At 43.6% G+C, this 21,983-nt stretch overlaps 1 protein-coding gene across 1 annotated transcript; it reads left to right on the top strand.

The window, feature by feature from the left end:
* Positions 1-17,227: 17,227 nt before the first annotated feature.
* On the top strand, positions 17,228-18,088 carry LOC135975092 (olfactory receptor 11A1-like). Its single transcript, XM_065565137.1, has one exon. It carries the CDS (start codon positions 17,228-17,230, stop codon positions 18,086-18,088), a length of 861 nt encoding a protein of 286 aa, XP_065421209.1.
* The last annotated feature ends 3,895 nt before the right edge of the window (positions 18,089-21,983 follow it).

Consider the following 21,983-nt stretch of genomic DNA (forward strand, 5'->3'; position numbering starts at 1 on the left):
GTGTTGGAACAGCACCTCCCAAAACAAAGTCAGCTACACTGATGGAAGCATTTTTTCTGTTGGCAAAACGGTGTCTACACAGGGGATTAGTTTGGCACAGCTATGTCAATCAGGGTGTATTTTTTCACATCCCTCACAATGTTGTTACGTCAACCTCACTTCTAAATGCACACCAAGCCTTAGGCATCTTTGAAAATATCACTCATATCGCATAAAGTCCAAGCAGCAGAAAGAACCATTCATTTACCTACCCCAGATAAGAATGTAAACTATCTCCTGCTTGGAAGGAAAAGGATGCTAAGGGCAGGACTTTCAAGACAACTCAAGATGCAGTTAGGTGTCTAGCTGGACCTGTAAAGTTCCTAAGCAGGTTACATGCCTAACTCACATGGATGTCAATAGGAGTCAGGCACCTAACCTGCTTAGAAAATCCCACTTGGCTCTTATCTGCATCTTTAGGCTGCTAAATACCTTAGAACATCTGGTCTTTGTCTGCTAACACAAACAAAGCCAGAGGGAACAGCCAGGATTTGTTTGAAGGCTTGTTTGTGGGGTGAGCAATGTAGGATGAATTACTACCACTAACAACAACCTGGTTTGAGGACAGGAGAAAGATAAGGAGGAAGGCAAAAGGGAAAATAATGTGGAGGTGGAAGAAATTGGATGAGAAAAAAAGAAAGGAAGGGAGAGAAAGGGACTGGATTGGAGGAATGGTGAGAGAGCAGGGGAAGGTGGTGAAGAAAGGAGGGAGCAAGAGAAGAAGGGATTGTGGAATGGCTGTTGAGAAAGAAAAATGAAGAAAAAAAAGACGGGGGGAGGGCCGAGAAAGGGATGTTAAGAGATTATACATGAGCTGCAACCAGGTCCCCAACAGCAATAAAAATATATATAAATAGATATAAAACCTTATGATCATTTTGATAATAATTTTGAACATTCAAAATTTATTTATTTTAATTTATTCAAGGACAGGAGTTTCAACAAATGAAAAAAGTCAACCACAATTTCAGTAAATAGTTTAATTACAATTAAAATATCAAGAAAAATGAAAAATGTCAATAATGTGGAGCATTTTAATGAAAAACTCTATTTCAGGAATGGCCCTTAGATGAAAACACAGAAAGTGAAACAGAGACACAATAATATGGTTAAATGCAGAAGCCGTGACTTTATTTAAGGTGTTACCGACCTGAGTTAACCATACTAAACTGGCCAGTAGGGTTGTTCCAGTGCAGATCTCAGCTGGCACCAATACCCCAAGGGTTATAAATCCAAAGGTGAGTGTGGGTCATGCCCCGTCTCCACTCTCGAGGCTGCCATGGGACATGACTGGAAGTCAGAGTTCTGACTGCTCTCCTCCTTCACACTGGAGGTAGGAGAGCTAAGATGAGGGGAGCGCCAGGTGTGGGAGACATAAAAGTACACTCTGTCACCATGTAATGCCATGCACAGGACTAATAGCCAAGCAGCCCTCTGGATTGTTGGGGTCTTAGTCAGACACTTTCTTACCCAACAATCACACTGAAATATGCCACAGTTGTTTCAATTCTATCTTAACCCTCCTCTTCCCCGCACCAAAAACCAGACTTCCTGGATGCCAGATGGAACACAGAAAAAAACCACCACACAGCAGTTTGCCCTTTTAGCCCTTGGGAAAAATCCCTACCCAAATCCAGTGATCAGCCTAACCCCTTTCATGACAGGAAATCCTGCAACTAGACTGAATGAAGGTCATCTTTGAATTGTGAATATGGAATCTTGGGGGAAATAATCAATGGGGCAACTCAAACAGTTAAAGTTAAGCACATTCTTAAATGATTTGCTGGATCAGGGCCAGGGTGTTTGGCACCTTGCAGGATTGGCAGTGAAGGCTGAAAGCACGTTGTGCGTTTTTTGAAAGTTTAAATAGAAACACTAATAATATTATTCCTTATGGAAAACACATACTTTGGGGAAAAAATCATAAAGAGGGAGAAACAGATTTGAAGAAAGAAAGAAAGAAATTGTTCCACTTTAATTGAATAGCTGAAAATTAATTGGACTAGAGAATGCACAAGAAGACTCAGTGCCCCAGTGGTTAGAGAACTCATCTCAGAATTGATGGCGCACTGTTCAAATCCCTTTCCTCAGCATCAAGAGTGGGAGACTTCAGCTCGGGGTGGGGGGGTCTTCCACATACCAAGTGAGTACCCAACCATTGGGCTAAAGTTTATGAGGGAGGAGACAGGGCCCAAATGCCTACAGGAAGCCAGAAGTGAGCCTGCTCAGAAATATAGGTGCCTAGGAAATTCTTACTGAAAAAAAATGTAGGTGCAGAGTGAAGTTAGGAGCCTACGGGGTTAGTCACCAGCTGAGCCTGGGTTTTGTGGATTGCAGTGGTGCCTAAAAATGGGACTTAGTGCCTAAATCTGGAGTTCTTAGGTACCTAAATCTAGGGCTAGCTTTCTACAAAGCTTGGTGGATCCAGAGCATTGTCTCTGGAGTTAATCTTGCCTGACAGGATTGCCAGCACATTTCTGAAAGCCACCATCCAGCTGTGCACAGACCGGGGATGCAAAAGTAGCCTGCCCTTTGACCCCTGCTATCACCACTCCCAGCCTAACACACAGAACGAATGAGGAGCAGCAACAGACACCGGATGAGAGTATATCACAACCTGGCCACACCCCAGGGCTGGCTCCAGGCATCAGCTAAGGAAGCAGGTACTTGGGACAGCCAGAACAAAGGGGCGGCACTCCGTCCGCTATTGGAACAGCATGTCCCGGCCTTCGGCGGGAATTCAGCGGTGAGACCCTCAGTCCCTCTCTTCCTCTTTCAGCTGCCGCCGAAGTGCCGCCAAAGAGTATGTGAGGGAGTGAAGGACCCGCCGCCGAACTGCCGCAGAAGAATGGAGTGGCACGATTAAGCTGCCACCAAAGTGCCGCCGATTGGCTTTTTTTTTTCCTGCCTCTTGGGGCAGCAGAAAACCTGACTCCGGCCCTGCCACACCCAGACTTTGAGCAAGGTATCAGTGACCAGTTCTGAACCTGAATGGGTCAAACAGACATCAGGGAAGTGTAAGTGCTTACTGTCTCTCAGGCCAGAGCGACCCCACCAAGCTGACTCATTCATTCATTTCTCATCATTTCCATGTCAGTTTACTCTAAAAATTAGATTAGGGTTGGAAGAGACCTCAGGAGGTCATCTAGTTCAGTTCCCTGCTCAAAGCAGGACCAATCCCAACAGATATTCTGTTACCCCAAATCTTTCTTTTAAAAATCAGTGAAAAGATCCATCCAGAAACCCAACAAATCATAGACATGATCCTTGAATGATCTTCTCTTCTATCCCACCTCCTGACAAAAAGGAGAAGAAATATCCTCCAAGTGTAGATTCCAGGATAGATTTTGTCTAGTATGAGACTATATTCTGTATTTCAGGCAGAGAGCTCAGTCAATCAAATAGCCAATAAGTGAATACAAGTAATTAAAAATGCCATTTCCTGTGTTTTCACCAATTCTTTACAGATCAAATTTAATGTTTGCCTTGTGCTGATAGTTATGATATGTAACCACTCTTAGCACCTATTCAGCTGGCATAGTCATATTCTCTTACCACTCATTCATCCAGTTCTCCTGTTCTATTCAAAACAAAGTTTCAGTTGAGAGTTCTTCAGTGTGATTATATGCATTAAAAGGAAGCATTATTTAAAATTGGTATTGAAGTAGCTTTCTGTTATTGCAATGTCTGTTCTCTTCTACATGAGTTTAAAAATCAGCTTGCAAAAGCAGATGTTCCATCTAGCTAGTTAGCTAGCTATATTATGTCTGTGTTTATAATTATACTTGCACAAACTGAAATGTTCTCACACCATCACATTCTGTGCCAACCCAAAACCTTAAAATGATGGAACTAAGAAGTCAAGGGGTAACTCTGTGACATTGTTTACCACAGTCACATAACCTACAATGACTTCTGTCACCGCCACATCGCAATTAGAACTAGTCAGCAGTATACAATAGGTGAAACTGACAAAAAACATTAATTTCAGTCAGCAGCTGCCTGGGTCCCAGGGAGTATATTTAGTTTCAAGAAACACCGTGGGTCAGTGTTTCCAAAGGGATTTTTTTCCAGAGTTTCCACTTTATGGGAAATATCGAAATTTCCCACAAACTGGAAATCCTGAGTTTCGCCCAGGTCTAATTGCAACGCTCCACAAAGCTTTAGCCCCCATCTCCAGCAGATACCAGAAAGAAATACAGACACCAACTCAGGGATGAAAGTAACATAAAAGACTTACCGGAAGGGATGGGGCCTCAGGCAGAAGGGGCGGGGCCTTGGGCGGAACGGAAGGGCTGCGGGGTCAGCCTCCCCAAGCCTGCCCTTTCGCTCTTCTGATCCGTGCTGCCCAGGACTGTGGCAGTGATTTAAAGGGCCTGGGGCTCCGGCAGCTGCCAGGGCTGCTGACGGGGGGAGGAAGGGGCAGCAATGTTAAAGCACTGCCATGGCAACACTTTAATGTCAGCTGTGTATGTGCCCATACCAGCAGCCACTTCTTACCGGTATGCCATGCCGGCCCCTACCGGCCCACTTCCATCTCTGCCCCAACTTCATCCGACTCGCACTCTGACACAAAGCCTACATGGTGGCCTCATGGTTTCTTGTATGAAGAAACCGGCACATCTATCACACCGTCCACAGAAGTCCACTTTTATTCTTCCTTAACATTGCCAATCTCACCATTAATGTTTGTCTTAAAGTATGAAATTGACAAAACATATGCCATGTAGCTTGTCATAACTATAAAGGGAAGGGTAACAGCTGTCCTGTGTACAGTACTATAAAATCCCTCCTGGCCAGAGACTCCAAAATCCTTTTCCCTGTAAAGGGTTAAGAAGCTCAGGTAACCTGGCTGGCATCTGACCCAAAAGACCAATAAGGGGACAAGATACTTTCAAATCTGGGGGGGGGGGAGGCTTTTGTTTGTGCTCTTTGTTTGGGAGTTCGTTCGCTCTTGGGACTGAGAAGGACCAGACATCAATCCAGGTTCTCCACATCTTTCTAAACAAGTCTCTTCTATTTCAAACTTGTAAGTAAATAGCCAGGCAAGGCGTGTTAGTTTTATCTTTGTTTTTCTCAACTTGTAAATGTACCTTTTACTAGAGTGTTTATCTTTGTTTGCTGTACTTTGAACCTGAGACTAGAGGGGAGTCCTCTGAGCTCTTTAAGTTTGATTACCCTGTAAGGTTAATTTCCATACTGATTTTACAGAGATGATTTTTACCTTTTTCTTTAATTAAAAGCCTTCTTTTTAAGAACCTGATTGATTTTTCCTTGTTTTTAGATCCAAGAGGGTTGGATCTGTGTTCACCAGGAGTTGATGGGAGGAAGGAGGGGAATGGTTAATTTCTCCTTGTTTTAAGATCCAAGGGGTTTGGATCTGTATTCACCAGGGAATTGGTGAAAGGTTTCTCAAGGCTTCCCAGGGAAGGGAACTAGCCTTGGGATGGTGGCAGCGGACCAGAGCTAAGCTGGTAGTTAAGCTTAGAAGTTTTCATGCAGGCCCCTACATTTGTACCCTAAAGTTCAAAGTGGGGATACAGCCTTGACATAGCTAATCACAGACTTGACAACATCTAAACTGAGACAAAACAAGAAAAGCATGAGTCCAGGAGACAAATTGTTCACCTGGAGAACAAGGAGAAAGAGATTTGAAGTCTCTTTAATTTATATTACATTGTAAGATCGAGATCCAATGGCTAGATGGTGAAACTTGGCAAATTCAGACTGGAAATAACGTGTAATTTTTTAACAATTAACCATGTTGGTGGATTCTCCATCACTGGCAATTTTTTAATCAAGATTGGATGTTTTTCCTAAGAGAGTTTCTCTAATTCAAACAGGTATTATTTTGGGGAAGTTTTATGGCCCGTTTTTACAGACAGTCAGACTAGATGATCACATTGTTCATCTGGCCTAAGAATCTTTGAATGTATAAGATCTATGAAGGAAACAAAACGCTTTTGGGGAGACTGGATGGTTCTCTGAGTAAGGCAAATAAATGGAAGTGAAGTATGGGATCTTCAAAACCACACAGGGGATTTAGATGCCCAATTCTCAATAACATTAATGGAAATTTGGCATCTGCATCACTTAACCAGTTGTCAAATCTCAGTTGAAGAGATCCTTTGCCTTTGAATTCTTATGTGAATTTAGTGATAGAACCAGCCTGTTAGAGATCTTCAGCTTAGAAAAGAGATGACTCTGGGGAGGATATGATAGAGGTCCATAAAATCATGAATGGTGTGGAAAATGTGAGTAGAGAAGTATCATTTACCCTTTCCCACGGTACAAAAAATTTGGTTTTTCACCCAATTAAATTAATAGGCAGCAGGTCCAAAAGGAAGTTACTTTTTCACACAACACACAATTAACCTGTGGAACTCATTGCCATGGGATTTTGTGCTGACGAAAAGTATAACTGGGTTGAAAAAAGAAATAGAAAAGTTCTTGAAGGATAGATCCATCAATGATTATTAGCCAAGATGGTCAGTGATGCAACCCTAAACCTCTGACTAGTGCAAGCCAGGAGGGGAAGACAGGGGATGGATCACTCAATAATTATCCTGTTCTGTCAACTCTACCTGAAGCTCTGCTACTGGCCAATGTCAGAGACAGGATACTGGGCTAGAGGGACCAGTATGGCTGTTCCTATGTTCTTATGATCTATGATGGGAGATACTATGAATGCTGGTGTTCACAGCTGTGGATTCAAATCCCTCAGCTCCCTCGTGTGAACCAAGGCAGAGAAATGTACATAATTCTGGGGATGTACTGTGAGATTTCTTCTGACTGTTAGTGTCTAGGCTGTTCTGCACAGCCAAAGCTGGTAGGCACAATTGTGGCACCCAGTAGATGAATATCCAGCTTCCAACTGCATTACAGTCAGCTGGGTTTGTGCTAATAACAATGTTTCATTTTAAAGAACAACTTGTATTTGTTGATGGCTCACCAGTTAGTCAACATTTTTAATTGAAATATATTCAATGCTAAAAAGGGTTTTTTGACAAGAAGAACATTTTGAATAGAAAATACAGTACTCATTCTTGTCGAAAAATCTGATTTCTTTAGGTGAAAATCCACAATATTTGGGGGTGATTTTTTTCTCTCTTTTCATGAAAAAAATCCAATCTTTCAGTTCAGTTTTCCATGAAAAAAGTGTTTTTGAAAACCATACATGTCTACCAAAACCTGATTATTTCTAACCAAAACTGGTTTCAAAAAGCAAGATGCTTTATGGAAAATTTAGAGGTGAAAAATGCGGAAAACAAATTTAAATTTCCCGTGAAAAATATTAGACATTTCCAGTTGGCCTCTTATTGGCAAACCCCTGTGAAATATAAATAGCCCTTAAAATAGGAAAATCTTGCATTTGAGTAGGGTAAATGGACAAGGTAAATTAACACATCTTTTTTTCTCTGTAATGGTTAATTTCAGTTTAATCAAAAAGAGTGGTGAAATTTCATTTACCTTAAGAGTGCTATAGAAAAATCCTGAGTCTCTTAGGAGATATGTTTCCATTTTATCACTAAAATAATATGAACAATTTACATTTAGAGAGTCCTTTTCCTCTTCAAAGTATTAATGCCCCAATTCAATCAGGCACCTTAGCACCTGGTCAGCTCCTTCCCTCTTCAGTTCATCACTCTAGTGCTACCTACCTTTATGTATGCTCCTAAATCCCATTGACTTCTATGTGACTTAGGCACATGAAAGCAAAATCAGGAGCAAACTCATAAGAACGGCCATACGGGGTCAGACCAAAGGTCCATCAAGCCCAGTATCCTGTACTCTGACAGTGGCCAATGGCAGGTGCCCCAAAGGGAATGAACAGACAGGTTATCATCAAGTGATCCATGCCCTGTCACCCAATCCCAGCTTCTGGCAAACAGAGGCTAGGGACACCATTCCTGACCATCCTGGCTAATAGCTATTGATGAACCTATCTTCCATGAATCTATCTAGCTCCCTTTTGAACCCCATTATAGTATTGGCCTTCACAACACCCTCTGGCAAGGAGTTCCAGAGGTTGACAGTGTGTTGCTTGAAAAAAATACTTTCTTGTGTTTGTTTTAAACCTGCTACCAATTAATTTCATTTGGTGCCCCCTTGTTCTTGTATTATGAGAAGGACTAAATAACACTTCCTTATCTACCTTCTCTACACCAGTCATGATTTTATAGACCTCAGTCATATCGCCCCTTAGCCATCACTTTTCCAAGTTGAAAAGTCACAGTCTTATTAATCTCTCCTCATACGGAAGTCGTTCTATACCCCTAATCATTTTTGTTGCCCTTTTCTGAACCTTTTCCAATTCCAAGTGGTAATAGCTAATTTAGACCCCATCATTTTATATGTATAGTCGGGATTATGTTTTCCAATGTGCATCACTTTGCATTTATCAACATTAAATTTTATCTGCCATTATCTGCCTACCTCTCATAACACAAGAACTAGGGGTCACCAAATGAAATTAATTAGTAGCAGGTTTAAAACAATTAAAAGGAAGTATTTCTTCACACAATGCACAGTCAACCTGTGGAACTCCTTGCCAGAGCATGTTGTGAAGGTCAAGACCATAACAGGGTTCAGAAAGGAACTAGATAAGTTCATGGAGGATAGGTCTATCAATGGCTATTAGCCAGGATGGGCAGGAATGGTGTCCCTAACCTCAGTTTGCCAGAAGCTGGGAATAGGCGACAGGGGATGGATCACTTGATGATTACCTAGATGGACCTTTGGTCTGATCCAGTAGGGCTGTTCTTATGTTCTAATTGTGCAACAGTGGTGATACATCAGTGTTTACACCTTAATGTAAATATTGTGATCTTTCTTTTTATTAGGCCTAATTTATGACACACTGATATTGGTTCATTGATTTCCCATCCTCTCCTCTTCTATTTTACCAGTCATAATCTCAACACAGTCCTTGAGGGATATCAGTATGACCTTTTCTGTTTAAATTAATTTGGTCTTTTTGTCTCCTTCTTACATCTTTTCTTCACAGGTTTATATGGCAGGTCATTGTGACAGTTTATGAACTTTCACTCACTTTTTATAGCTGAGCTTAAAATTAGGATAAATTTGTAGGCCCAGTTATCACAACAGGCCCTGCAAACATCTCTGGCCCCACTGCTCCTATGCCATCTAGATTCATGGAGTCATAGATTCTAAGGCCAGAAGGGACTATAATGATAATCTAGTCTGACTTTCTGTATGAAACAGGCCATGGAACCTACAAAACATTTCCCAGAGCAAGTTACTGTGGATACATGAGTTAATTAAAACAAAACAAAAAACAAGAAATAAAAATAAAAACTCCACATACCTGTATTTAAAATTCAAATTCTTGGACTAAACCTTCCTCTTATAAATCATGTGTCCAAGATGAGTTATGGATGATTATGAAGTTAAGCAGAAAGAAATTAAGAAATTAACTTAACCAATCACCACCCTTACTCACCAGATATTTTACATGCAACAATTACATTGGTTGTATGAGGGAGATTGCATAGATGGTGGATTACTTGGTCAAAGTGCCAGGGTACTTCAAAATCACTCACACAAGAACCCAACCAGCATACACAAGAACCCCAAACAAACATATCCCCTCAGCACCTGCTCAAATCTACACACCAAAATGACTCTATAGCTTGGTGATCAGGGCCGGCTCTAGGTTTTTTGCTGCCCCAAACAAACAAACAAAAAATGCCACCCCTTGAAAAGTGCTGCCCCAAGAACATGCTTGGTTTGCTGGTGCCTAGAGGCGGCCCTGTTGGTGATTAAAGCTCAGGAGGTGGGATACATTGAGTCAAAGCTTCTCTTTGATTTAAATGAATGCCTTAATCACCAGACTACAGAGTCATGCTCTCACTTGGCCCCAAGGCTGTGGGATGTGTGCATTTGTGAGTCTGTCATTGTGGCACAAGGCCTGTAACAGTGTCTTTGCATCTATGTATGTCTATGTATATTTGTTAGGGATGCATTAGGGAATGTGCGCTGTGTACATTTTTTAATGTTCATAGATTGTGTGTTTGCTGTGTTTCTGTGTCGATAGGAGTGAGTGTGCCTCTAAGTCTTTCTATGTATATTTGTGTGTGGGCACATATGTATTTTTGTGCACTTGTGTCTGACATTTCAAAAATACCAGCCAAAAAGAACAATAACCCCATATTTGAGATAGAGAAACAAGAGAACTGGGCATAGAACTTGTGTGATGGGGGTCTCAATTTGATATAAAAGCTACAGGGCAACCTCATCTCATTTGTTTACCTGTCACATCCACAGGTTCAGCCAATCACGGCTCCCACTGGCCGAGGTTCGCCACTCCAAGCCAATGGGGGCTGCAGGAAGGGAGGCCAGCACATCCCTTGGCCCGCGTCACTTCCTGCAGCCCTCATTGGCCTGGAGCGGCGAACTGCGGCCACTGGGAGCCACGATCGGCCGAACCTGCAAACTTGGAAGGTAAACAAACTGGCCCGGCCACCAGGGGCTTTCCCTGAACAAGCGACGGCCCGAGTTTGAGAACCACTCATTTGGAGGGACATGGCAGGTTTATTCCCCAACAAAGTTCCCACACTTGTGTCAATATAGTTTTCAAACAAAGAAAGCTTCTTTGCCACAACAAAAATATGTTCTGATGTTATTTCTATACATTCTCAGTTTACTTGATTTATGTGTAAAAGCATAATTATTTACAACTGAGAGGACTAAAAATTCTTCAAGATAATATATTTCAGTGGGTCTTTCTTCCCCCCATAATCATTCTTCCCTGTTGATTCCCTAACAGAAAACATCTGCTATAATAATCATCCCTTATATGTTTCTCAGGTTTATACTGTGTATGAAAACATTACATATATGTATATGCCAAGGGGATGGTTTCCAAGATTATCTGGAGTTTTATTGGCATGGAGATGTCATGGTTTCTAATAAGCAGTCTAACACATAAAATTCCTGAATAGGGTTACTTATCGGTTAAAGGCCAGTGTTCTGGGTCCTAGATCTTTGTTAATAGCCTAAAGCAGGGGTAGGCAACCTTTCAGAAGTGGTGTGCCGAGTCTTCATGTATTCACTCTAATTTAAGATTTCGCGTGCCGGTAATACATTTTAACGTTTTTAGAAGGTCTCTTTCTATTAGTCTATATATATAACTAAACTATTGTATGTAAAGTAAACAAGGTTTTCAAAATGTTTAAGAAGCATCATTTAAAATTAAATTAAAATGCTGATCTTACGCCAGCAGCCTGCTCAGCTCGCTGCGAGCCTGCGGTTCTGTTCACCTAGGCCAACAGCGGGCTGAGTAGGGCCTGCGGCTGGGACCCCAGACCTGGGGGTGGGTGTTTCAGGGGTCAGGGCAGAGGGCTGGAGGAGGGGGTGCAGCGCAGAAGGTTGGGGTGTGTGGGGGGTGTAGGGCAGAAGACTGGGTGTGTGTTGTGATGTGGGGGGTTCAGGGCAGAGGGATGGGGCTGTGGGGGTGCAGGGCATAAGGCTGGGTGTGTGTTGGGGTGTGGGGGGTTCAGGACAGAGGGCTGGGTGTATGCGGGTGCAGGGCAGAAGGTTGAGTGTGTGAGGGGGGTTCAGGGTGGAGGGATGGGGCTGTGGGGGTGCAGGGCAGAAGGCTGGATGTGTGTTGGGGTGTGGTGGGTTCAGGGAAGAGGGCTGGGAGTTTGGGGGCGCAGGGCAGAAGGCTGAGTGTGCGTGGGGGTTTAGGGCAGAGGAATGGGGCTGTGGGGGTGCAGGGCAGAAGGCTGGGTGTGTGTTGGGGTGGGGGGAGTTCAGGGAAGAGGGCTGGAGTGCTCAGCTCATGGAGGTGCTCCCAGCCCCCTGCCCTGAGCGGCTCATGGAAGGGGGCCGGAAGGGATATGCCCTGTTCCACCCCCTTCCCCCAGGCTCCGTCCCTACCTCTCTCTGCCTCCTCTACAGAGCTCTGTGCAGGCTGCCGCTCTTCCCCCTCCCCCTCGCTAGGGCCATCAGCTGATTGGCTAGAGAAGGAGAGGAGGCGGGGCAGGAAAGCACCGCTGGGAGAAGAAGCAGGGGGGGGGGAAGCTTGGCTGCTGCAGAACCAAGCTTCTGCCTCCTGCCCCCGCAAAGGAGAGCGGTGGGTGGGGGGGCTGAGTGGGGCTGGGGGCCGGGGGCCGGGGCCAGGACCACAACAGGGAGCTGCATGCCACTCAAAATCAGCTTGTGTGCCGTGTTTGGCGTCCACAGATGCCCCACACAAATCCTTAGGGACAATGGAGTAGAGACAGCTGTTCACACTAAGAAGGATAACTAGGAGTTTTAAAGAAGCCTGATTTTTATTGAGATTTTGATGCTGAACTCATTTAGTCCCTTTAGAAAACCCCACCTGTGTGTCTCATTCAGAAGGGCATTACTGCTGTTCTATGCTACAGTATCTCCATTGATTAGAGGGACACATATCTGGTACACGGTTGGTTGCTTTCATATAAGCTAGCTCATGGTAGATGGTCATGTTTGTGAGAAAGTAACTGTGAAACCGTGGCACACCCATATTCACCACTGTCATATAATTATGATATGTTTTGGACAAGGTATGCCTTGTGAGGTATCATTCTAAAAGTCTGGATCTGCTACACATTAGTATCTCATTGGATTGTATGTGCTATCATCGTATGTGAAGTTATGAAGTTTGGCTATGTATGTGCTACTGAAACGTGAGGTTGAGAACAACCACAAGCAGCCTTTCAGGTACAATAAAAAGGCCAAACAATGTTAATGGCTGATAAGAATAATAGAATCATAGAATATCAGGGTAGGAAGGGACCTCAGGAGGTCATCTAGTCCAACCCCCTGCTCAAAGCAGGACCCCAATATCAAACTAAATCATCCCAACAAGGGCTTTGTCAAGCCTGACCTTAAAAAACTCTAAGGAAGGGGATTCCACCACCTCCCTAGGTAACCCATTCCAGTGATTCACCACCCTCCTAGTGAAAAAGTTTTTCCTAATATCCAACCTAAACCTCCCCCACTGCAACTTGAGACCATTACTCCTTATTCTGTCATCTAGTACCACAGAGAACAGTCTAGATCCATCCTCTTTGGAACCCCCTTTCAGGTAGTTGAAAGCAGCTATCAAATTCCCCCTCATTTTTCTCTTCTGCTGACTAAATAATCCCAGTTCCCTCAGCCTCTCCTCATAAGTCATGTGCTCCAGCCCCCTAATCATTTTGAGGAAATCTTGAGGAAATCTTGAGGAAATGCACACAAGCACAAGGATTACACCAGAAATTGGGTACAATACTCAACGGGTAGTGATCAACGGCTCCATGTCTAGTTGGCAGCCGATTTCAAGTGGAGTGCCCCAGGGGTCGGTCCTGGGGCCGGTTTTGTTCAATATCTTCATTAATGATCTGGAGGATGGCGTGGACTGCACTCTCAGCAAGTTTGCAGATGACACTAAACTGGGAGGAGTGGTAGATACACTCGAGGGTAGGGATAGGATACAGAGGGACCTAGACAAATTGGAGGATTGGGACAAAAGAAACCTGATGAGGTTCAACAAGGACAAGTGCAGAGTCCTGCACTTAGGACGGAAGAATCCCATGCACTGTTACAGACTAGGGACCGAATGGCTAGGCAGCAGTTCTGTAGAAAAGGACCTAGGGGTTACAGTGGACGATAAGCTGGATATGAATCAACAGTGTTCCCTTGTTGCCAAGAAGGCTAAAGGCATTTTGGGCTGTATAAGTAGGGGTATTGCCAGCAGATCGAGGGATGTGATCATTCCCCTCTATTCGACATTGGTGAGGCCTCATCTGGAGTACTGGTATCAAGTATCAGGGGATAGCCATGTTAGTCTGTATCTACAAAATCAACAAGGGGTCTGGTGGCACCTTAAAGACTAACAGATTTACTTGGGCATAAGCTTTCATGGGTAAAAACCTCACTTCTTCAGATGCATAGAGTGAAAGTTACAGATGCAGGCATTATATACTGACACATGGAGAGCAGGGAGTTACTTCACAAGTGGAGAACCAGTGTTGACAGGGCCAATTCAATCAAGGTGGATGTAGTCCACTCCCAATAATAGATGAGAAGGTATCAATTTCAGGAGAGGAAAAGCTGCTTCTGTAATGAGCCAGCCACTCCCAGTCCCTTTTCAAGCCCAGATTAATGGTGTTAAATTTGCAAATGAATTTTAGTTCTGCTGTTTCTCTTTGAAGTCTGTTTCTGAAGTTTTTTGTTCAATGATAGTGACTTTTAAATCTGTAATAGAATGACCAGGGAGATTGAAGTGTTCACTTACTGGCTTTTGTATGTTACCATTCCTGATGTCCGATTTGTGTCCATTTATTCTTTTGTGGAGGGATAGTCCGGTTTGGCCAATGTACATGGCAGAGGGGCATTGCTGGCACATGATGGCAGGATGGCATATATAACATTAGTGGATGTGCAGGTGAATGAGCCCTTGATGGTGTGACTGATGTGGTTGGGTCCTCTGATGGTGTCGTCAGACTAGATATGGGGACAGAGTAGGCAACGAGGTTTGCTACAGGGATTGGTTCCTGGGATGGTGTTTCTGTGGTGTGGTGTGTAGTTGTTGGTGAGTATTTGCTTCAGGTTGGGGGGTTGTATGTAAGCGAGGACTGGCCTGCTTCCCAAGGTTTGTGAGAGTGAGGAATCATTTTCCAGGATAGGTTGTAGATCTTGTAGGTGTTTGTCTCTGTCTGAGGGGTTGGAGCAAATTTGGTTGTATCTTAGGGCTTGGCTGTAGACAATGGATCATGGGATGTGTCTTGGATGGAAGCTGGAGGCATGTAGGTACGTATAGCGGTCAGTATAGGGTGGTGTTTATGTGACCATCACTTATTTGCACTGTAGTGTCCAGGAAGTGGATCATTTGTGTGGACTGGTCCAGGCTGAGGCTGATGGTGGGGTGGAAATTGTTGAAGTCCAGGTGGAATTCTTCAATGGTCTCCTTTCCATGGGTCCATATGATGAAGATGTCATCAATGTAGCACAAGTAGAGGAGGGGCACTAGGGGACGAGAGCTGAGGAAGCGTTGTTCTATGTCAGCCATAAAAATGTTGGCGTACTGTGGGGCCATGCGGGTACCCATAGCAGTGCCACTGACTTGAAGGTATAACTTGTCCCCAAATCTAAAGTGGTTGTGGGTAAGGACAAAGTCACATTAGCTATCCTCCAGTCATTTGGTACAGAAGCTGATTCAAATGGTATGTTACAAACTACAGTTAGTAGTTCTGCAATTTCACATTTGAGTTCTTATTACAGTTTAGTTTATCAATTTGTTCCCAAACCTCCTCTAATAATACCTCAATCTGGGACAGTTCCTCAGATTTCTCACCTAAAAAGAATGGCTCAGTTTGGGGAATCTCCCTCACCTCCTCAGCCATGAAGACTGATGCAAAGAATTCATTTAGTTTTGCTGCAATGGTCTTATCCCTTGTCAAGGCTGGATCCCCACTTTGAACTTTAGGGTACAAATGTAGGGGCCTGCATGAAAACTTCTAAGCTTAACTACCAGCTTAGCTCTGGTTCTGCTGCCACCATTTCAATGGATTCCATTCCTGGGAAACCTTGAAAAACCTTCACCAATTCCCTGGTGAATACAGATTCAATCCCCTTGGATCTAAAACAAGGAGAAATTAACCATTCCCCTCCTTCCTCCCACCAACTCCTGGTGAATCAAGATCCAAACCCCTTATATCTAAAACAAGGAGAAATTAACCATTCCCCTCCTTCCTCCCACCAACTCCTGGTGAATCAAGATCCAAACCCCTTGGATCTTGAACAAGGAAAAATCAATCAGGTTCTTAAAAAGAAGGTTTTTAATTAAAGAAAAAAGGTAAAAATCATCTCTGTAAAATCAGTATGGAAATTAACCTTACAGGGTAATCAAACTTAAAGAGCTCAGAGGACTCCCCTCTAGTCTCAGGTTCAAAGTACAGCAAACAAAGATAAACACTCTGGTAAAAGGTACATTTACAAGTTGAGAAAACAAAGGAAAACTAACACGCCTTGCCTGGCTATTTACTTACAAGTTTGGAATAGGAGAGACTTGTTTAGAAAGATGTGGAGAACCTGGATTGATGTCTGGTCCCTCTCAGTCCCGAGAACGAACACTCCCAAACAAAGAACACAAACAACAGCCTTCCCCCCCCAAGATTTGAAAGTATCTTGTCCCCTTATTGGTCCTTTAGGTCAGATGCCAGCGAGGTTACCTGAGCTTCTTAACCCTTTACAGGGAAAAGGATTTTGGAGTCTCTGGCCAGGAGGGATTTTTATAGTACTGTACACAGGACAGCTATTACCCTTCCCTTTATAGTTATGACATCCCTCTTGAGTGCTCCTTTAGCATCTCCATTGTCCAGTGGCCCTACTGGTTGTTTAGCAGTCTTCCAGTTTCTGATGTACTGAAAAAATATGTTACTTTTTCAGTCTTTGGCTAGCTGGTATTCAGATTCTTTTATGGCCTTCCTAATTATATTTTTACACTTCACTTGCCAGAGTTTATGCTCCTTTATATTTTTCTCAAGAGGATTTAACTTCTACTTTTTAAAGGATGGCTTTTTGGCTCAAACTGATTCTTTTTACTTTGTTGTTTAACAATGATGACACTTTTTGGTCCTCTTACTATGTTTTTAAATTTGAGGTATACATTTAATTTAAACCTCTATTATGGTGTCTTTAAAAAATTTCCATTCAGATTGGAAAAAAATTAGGAAAGCTCTGAAAAGAATGTGTGTTGTCAAACACATAATTTATGACAAATCTGCAGAAATTGAGGAGCAAATATAAAAATTTGATGTGACTGTCAGGCATGTTTAGTATCTCTTCCTAGAGTATATTCAAAGTTGTGTGGTCTCATAGCAGTATGATAATGCCTAGAAGTGATAAAGCAATCATTATCATAGATATTAAAGAACTTTCTAAGTATCTTTATCTCCATTTTACACAAGAGCAACTGAGCTTATGTACAGAGTTCATTTTATAAATCTTAACTTACATTAAGATAACGATAGGTGGTAATATCATCAACTATTTCACAGTGGAGGGAAGAGTGTCTCCACCCAGAATGCCTCTACCATCTGGCATCTTGACCCAGTCATTAGGATGGCAACCAACAGGGGGACACTGGAGTTAAAATGTTGACTCCTTTGAATGTTAGACTATAAACTGCAGTATTTGTTTTTATTTCGCCCAGATGAAACCTTCTGCAAGCAAAAAAGAGGGAAATGAAACGATCATCACAGAATTCATCATCCTGGGATTTGGGACTCTCACTCAACTGCATATCCTTCTCTTCCTGCTGTTTCTAGTGATCTACATTGTGACCATGGTCGGGAACATCCTCATCATTGCGCTAGTTGTGGCTGAGCAGCACCTTCACACCCCCATGTACTTCTTCCTTGGGAACTTGGCCTGCTTGGAGACCTGCTACACCTCCACCATCCTTCCCAGGATGCTGGCGAGTCTCCTGACTGGGGACAGAACCATCTCTGTTAGAGGCTGCATCACACAATTTTATTTCTGTGGTTCTTTGGCCACCACTGAATGTTCTCTCTTATCTATGATGTCTTATGATCAGTATTTAGCGATATGCAAACCCCTGCATTATGCAGCCTTTATGAACAGCAGATCCTGCATCAAACTAGTGGTTGGGTCTTGGATAGGTGGATTTATATCTATTGCCATCTTAATATTTATGATGTCCCAATTAACATTCTGTTGCCCCAATGAAGTTGACCATTTCTTTTGTGATTTAACCCCAATAATAAACCTGTCCTGCAGCAACATCCACATGCTGGAAGTTACTGCTTTCAAACATTCCTCCACATTCACATTGCCTCCATTTCTATTAACGCTGGCATCCTATGTTTGTATCATCTCTGCCATTCTGAGAATCCCTTCCACCACCGGGAGGCAAAAAGCCTTTTCCACTTGCTCCTCCCACCTCATTCTGGTAACAATTTTCTATGGGACTCTAGTCATTGTGTATTTGCTATCAGGCTCTGATACACTAAGGGACCGAAACAAAGTGTTCTCTGTCTTTATGGAGTCCTGACCCCACTGGTCAACCCCCTCATATAGAGCCTGAAAAACAAGGAGGTAAAGGAAGCCTTGAGGAAAGCTGTCCTTATATTTTTGTCTTTGACAAGAATACAGATATTTCAAGATAACAGACATATATGTAATGGGGCAATCATTGGGATATGAACTTGCAAAGTCTGACTCATGTGAGTAGCCCTAAATTATCTGTGTAAATTATCTGTGCCTGTTGAACTAGTGAATAAGGACATTTTGAATTCAAGAGCAGATTTTTAAGGGCACAGTCTGAGTGTTGAGTACTTGTGGTGATGTGATAAAATGAGGGGGGGGGATTAGTACATAAAGCTAAATGCTGAGACATTCAGTGCACCACTTTCCTGCCAATTCACATGCCGTAGTTCTATATCCTAAAATGATTCCATGACAGAAGGTAAATGTATGGATGTGCCAAGAGTTCTCAGTGATGACTTGGCCTCCATCAGTGTTATTAAAGGTTCCATGGCTACATGTTACATATAAATAAATAAAATATATGGAGATATACCTATCTCAAAGAGCTGGAAGGGACCTTGAAAGGTCATTGAGTCCAGTCCCCTTGCCTTCACTAGCAGGACCAAGTATTGATTTTGCCCCAGATCCCTAAATGGCCCCCTCAAGGATTGAATTTACAGCCCTGGGTTTAGCAGGCCAATGCTCAAACCACTGAGCTATCCCTCCCCCCATAGTCTTGTACTTCATCTGAGATATGGTGGGTCTCTGCCATACAGCCCCAGGAGCAGCCAAAGGAAGGGTTTATGACTCAGGAAGAATGCTCCCCCTATCTCCTTGGCAGCAGTAATTTGCTGCTGGCCAGATCACTGGGAGTGGAAACTAACATTCTACCATTCCCTGATCTTTTCTGCCCACAGCCTGCCAAATTGGTCCACATCCTTCTTAAAGTAGGGTGTTGCTGCTGCAACGCTAAAGCTGCTGACTGCTGCTGTGTCTGGAGCTCTGACCTCAGCTACACTAACATGGAATGCAGCTTATCAGACCTTGATGTTGTTCATAAAGAAAGACCACAGGCTCGGTTCATTGGTGAAGTTACTCAACCAGGTTTATTTTCGATGAGTCACAGTCTTAGTTCCCCGCCTCAATGGTTACATGTACACTACTACATGTATGCTCACGAGACTGGTACTGGCTCAATAAAGATGCCAGGATCCTGTCCCTTAGGCCAGCACAAAGAGGCTCTTCCTGTGACTTCTCCTTTTATACATTGATAGAAACAAGTTACTTATTACACACCATACACTTTTTGTTACTATCCTGTACCTTGTAACTGCTAGCTCCAATGAAATATCCTCATCCATTATCCTGTCATTCTTTCTTTACCATACGAGGGGTCAGTGTGTCTCTGTACCATCTTCTAGGAATGTGCTTACACAGTTACTTGAGAACTCTGGGTGTTCCTGTACCATTCTCTCAGGTCAGCAATGTGCTTACTTGATGGTTCAATGCTATTTGCCATGCCAGGCCTACTCTGGTTCACAGCCTTTGGTTCACACTGTTGGTTATATCAAGGGCTCCAGCAAGGCCTACATGTGGCACTCAGAACTGGACACAGTACTTCAGCTGAATCCTCACCAGTGCTGAGTACAGCAGCCGTACAACACTCCTGTTAATAAACTCTATAGTGAGACGGTGTGGTTCCCTGCCTCCCCGGAAAGAGATGAGTCCCTCCAGACAACAGAGTGGGCAGAGTCAGGAAGCTCTGAGCCCCCCCCCCCCCCCCCCCGAGGGTCAGGCATGGCACAGGAAGTATAAAGGCCCAACCCCAGAGCTCACTGAAAGGGCAGCCACCAGGGAGGCCAGACACCTCCGGCCTAGCTCACGCTTGGGAAACCCCAGCGGCCTGCGGTAAACCTGAGGACTGGCCCGACCTTCCTCGTGCCAGCTACCTAGAGGAGTTGCTGAGCCTGCCCCCATGCCAGCCCCCTGGAGGAGTTGCCGAGCCTACCCCTCGCCAGCTATCCTGAGGAACCCATGCTGCTGGACCCCCCTGAGAACACCACCCTGACTCAGGTACCTCAAGAGGGGGAGTCTGGAAGTAGCCCAGGGGCAGCCGACCCTAGTCTGGCTGCAGCACTGCCAGAGCCCTTGTCAGTGTGTTGCGGTCAGGATCCCCACTGACACAGCAATGGGTCGTCTACTGCTGCTAGTGCCCCGGGCTGGGATGCAGTTGAGTGGGAGGGCCTGGGTCCCCCCTGCCACCCAACTTGTGGGTGGCTGTCTCCCCCTCTCCCAGGCCCTTCGGAGCCAAGGGCCTGGGCTTACAGTTATATACTGTTGTTGCTCAGCACCATGTCCAATACCTGACGGTTTTGGAGGGCCATCTGTCAGATCGCCCGTTTCTTTGGCCAGGTTTTTTTAAACTCTCTCCGATTTCACTTGCCATTATTTCAACTACTGCTTGTAACCTCAGGAGCCTTTTTGCATGGTGTTGAAAGATTGTATTGTTTTCAGTAAGGTTACTGTAGGGGGAACATTAAATTGATTTTTTTCTGTTTGATCCTCAGGTCAAGAAAAAATTCATATCCCCATACCCAGCCCGCCACTTTTTAGTTTTTTTCGAATAATCCCATAAACCATTGACCACAATATGCTGAAGGCAACAGCTTTTTCCCAGATCCAGCCCTGTCCATTACACACTCAACACCAATGACCTTTTCCCTCCACCACACTTATCCATTTAGATACATTTATTCCCACTGTTTCCGAAGTGTCATTATTGTTCCATGTTTTGTTAAACGGACAAGGTCCTCCAGTGAGGTCTGGGGAATTGAGTGGGATTGCCAGGACAGGAACACCAGCTTGAGAGTGGGCTGGGATGTGGCTGCAGACCCAACAATTAGAAATATTAAGGGTCTGAGCTATCCACACTTGCTGCTGGATAAAAGAATTGTCATTGTGGACTCCCCAGACCTTAAGACACCAGCAGCGGAGGAACAGGTGCCATCAGAGGCGCATGTTGGAGGCAAGGCCCTTCTGGTTCTGACAACCTCAACTCAGGGAACCACAGTTAGAGTTTTACATCCACCAGGCAGCAGGCACTAGGCTCACTACTGCTTCTTTTTGCGCCTTGCTTTAGGTCCTCGTCTGCTTCTGGCAATACTTACGAGAGCGTAGATGGTAAGATATTGCAGGCTGTTCCTCTACGTCTTCTTCTGGAGTCAAAATTGACTCTGTGTGGTCCTGAGGTGATGAGTGGTTTGCTGGGGGTGGTGCCTTCTTACACTTCAAAGTATGTATCCACGCTGTGATGCCAGACAGTTTAACAGCCATCTGGATAGTAAGCAGTACCTGATGATTCTTTGATGTCCTTTAAGTCTTTTTACTTCTTCTTCCTTGACTCTGGCTATAACAATGGCCTTCACACCTTATCTTTTCCTGATGCATACGTTCCTTATTCACACAGATTGAGAATACAAACAGTAGTATTTTATATCACGTAAAAATGCATTGCAAATTAAACCTTGCTAAGTTTTACAATCAATAACCAAGACAATTTACATTGAGACCCAGGCCTTCAATGTTCCTCTAATCTACTTAACATAGACACAATAGAGAATCCTGTTTCTTACTTACTAAACCTTAAAACAAAGAAATGTATATTTAACTAGAGGCCTACTTTGTAATACATATAGGAAACCATAGTAGACATTATAACTTATTCTAAAACAAAAGGGTGACCATAATCAGTCATAAGGATTGTTCTGGTCTGTCATTCGTTTCTGCTATTCAAAAAGGGTGTCTGACAGGATGAAATCAAATCATACATTAATTCTTATGGGACATTATAAAATCCTTCTCCTACATATCCCCCTTTTGACACTAAGATTATTAATTGCCAGTGTCATTTCTTATTTAGT

This window comes from Chrysemys picta, chromosome 13, assembly GCF_011386835.1.
Source record: "Chrysemys picta bellii isolate R12L10 chromosome 13, ASM1138683v2, whole genome shotgun sequence".
NCBI classification, from domain to species: Eukaryota; Metazoa; Chordata; order Testudines; family Emydidae; genus Chrysemys; species Chrysemys picta.

Bases quoted from the DNA above. Each gene is read 5' to 3' on its own strand.
- LOC135975092 (XM_065565137.1), top strand. From the start codon at position 17,228: ATGAAACCTTCTGCAAGCAAAAAAGAGGGAAATGAAACGATCATCACA.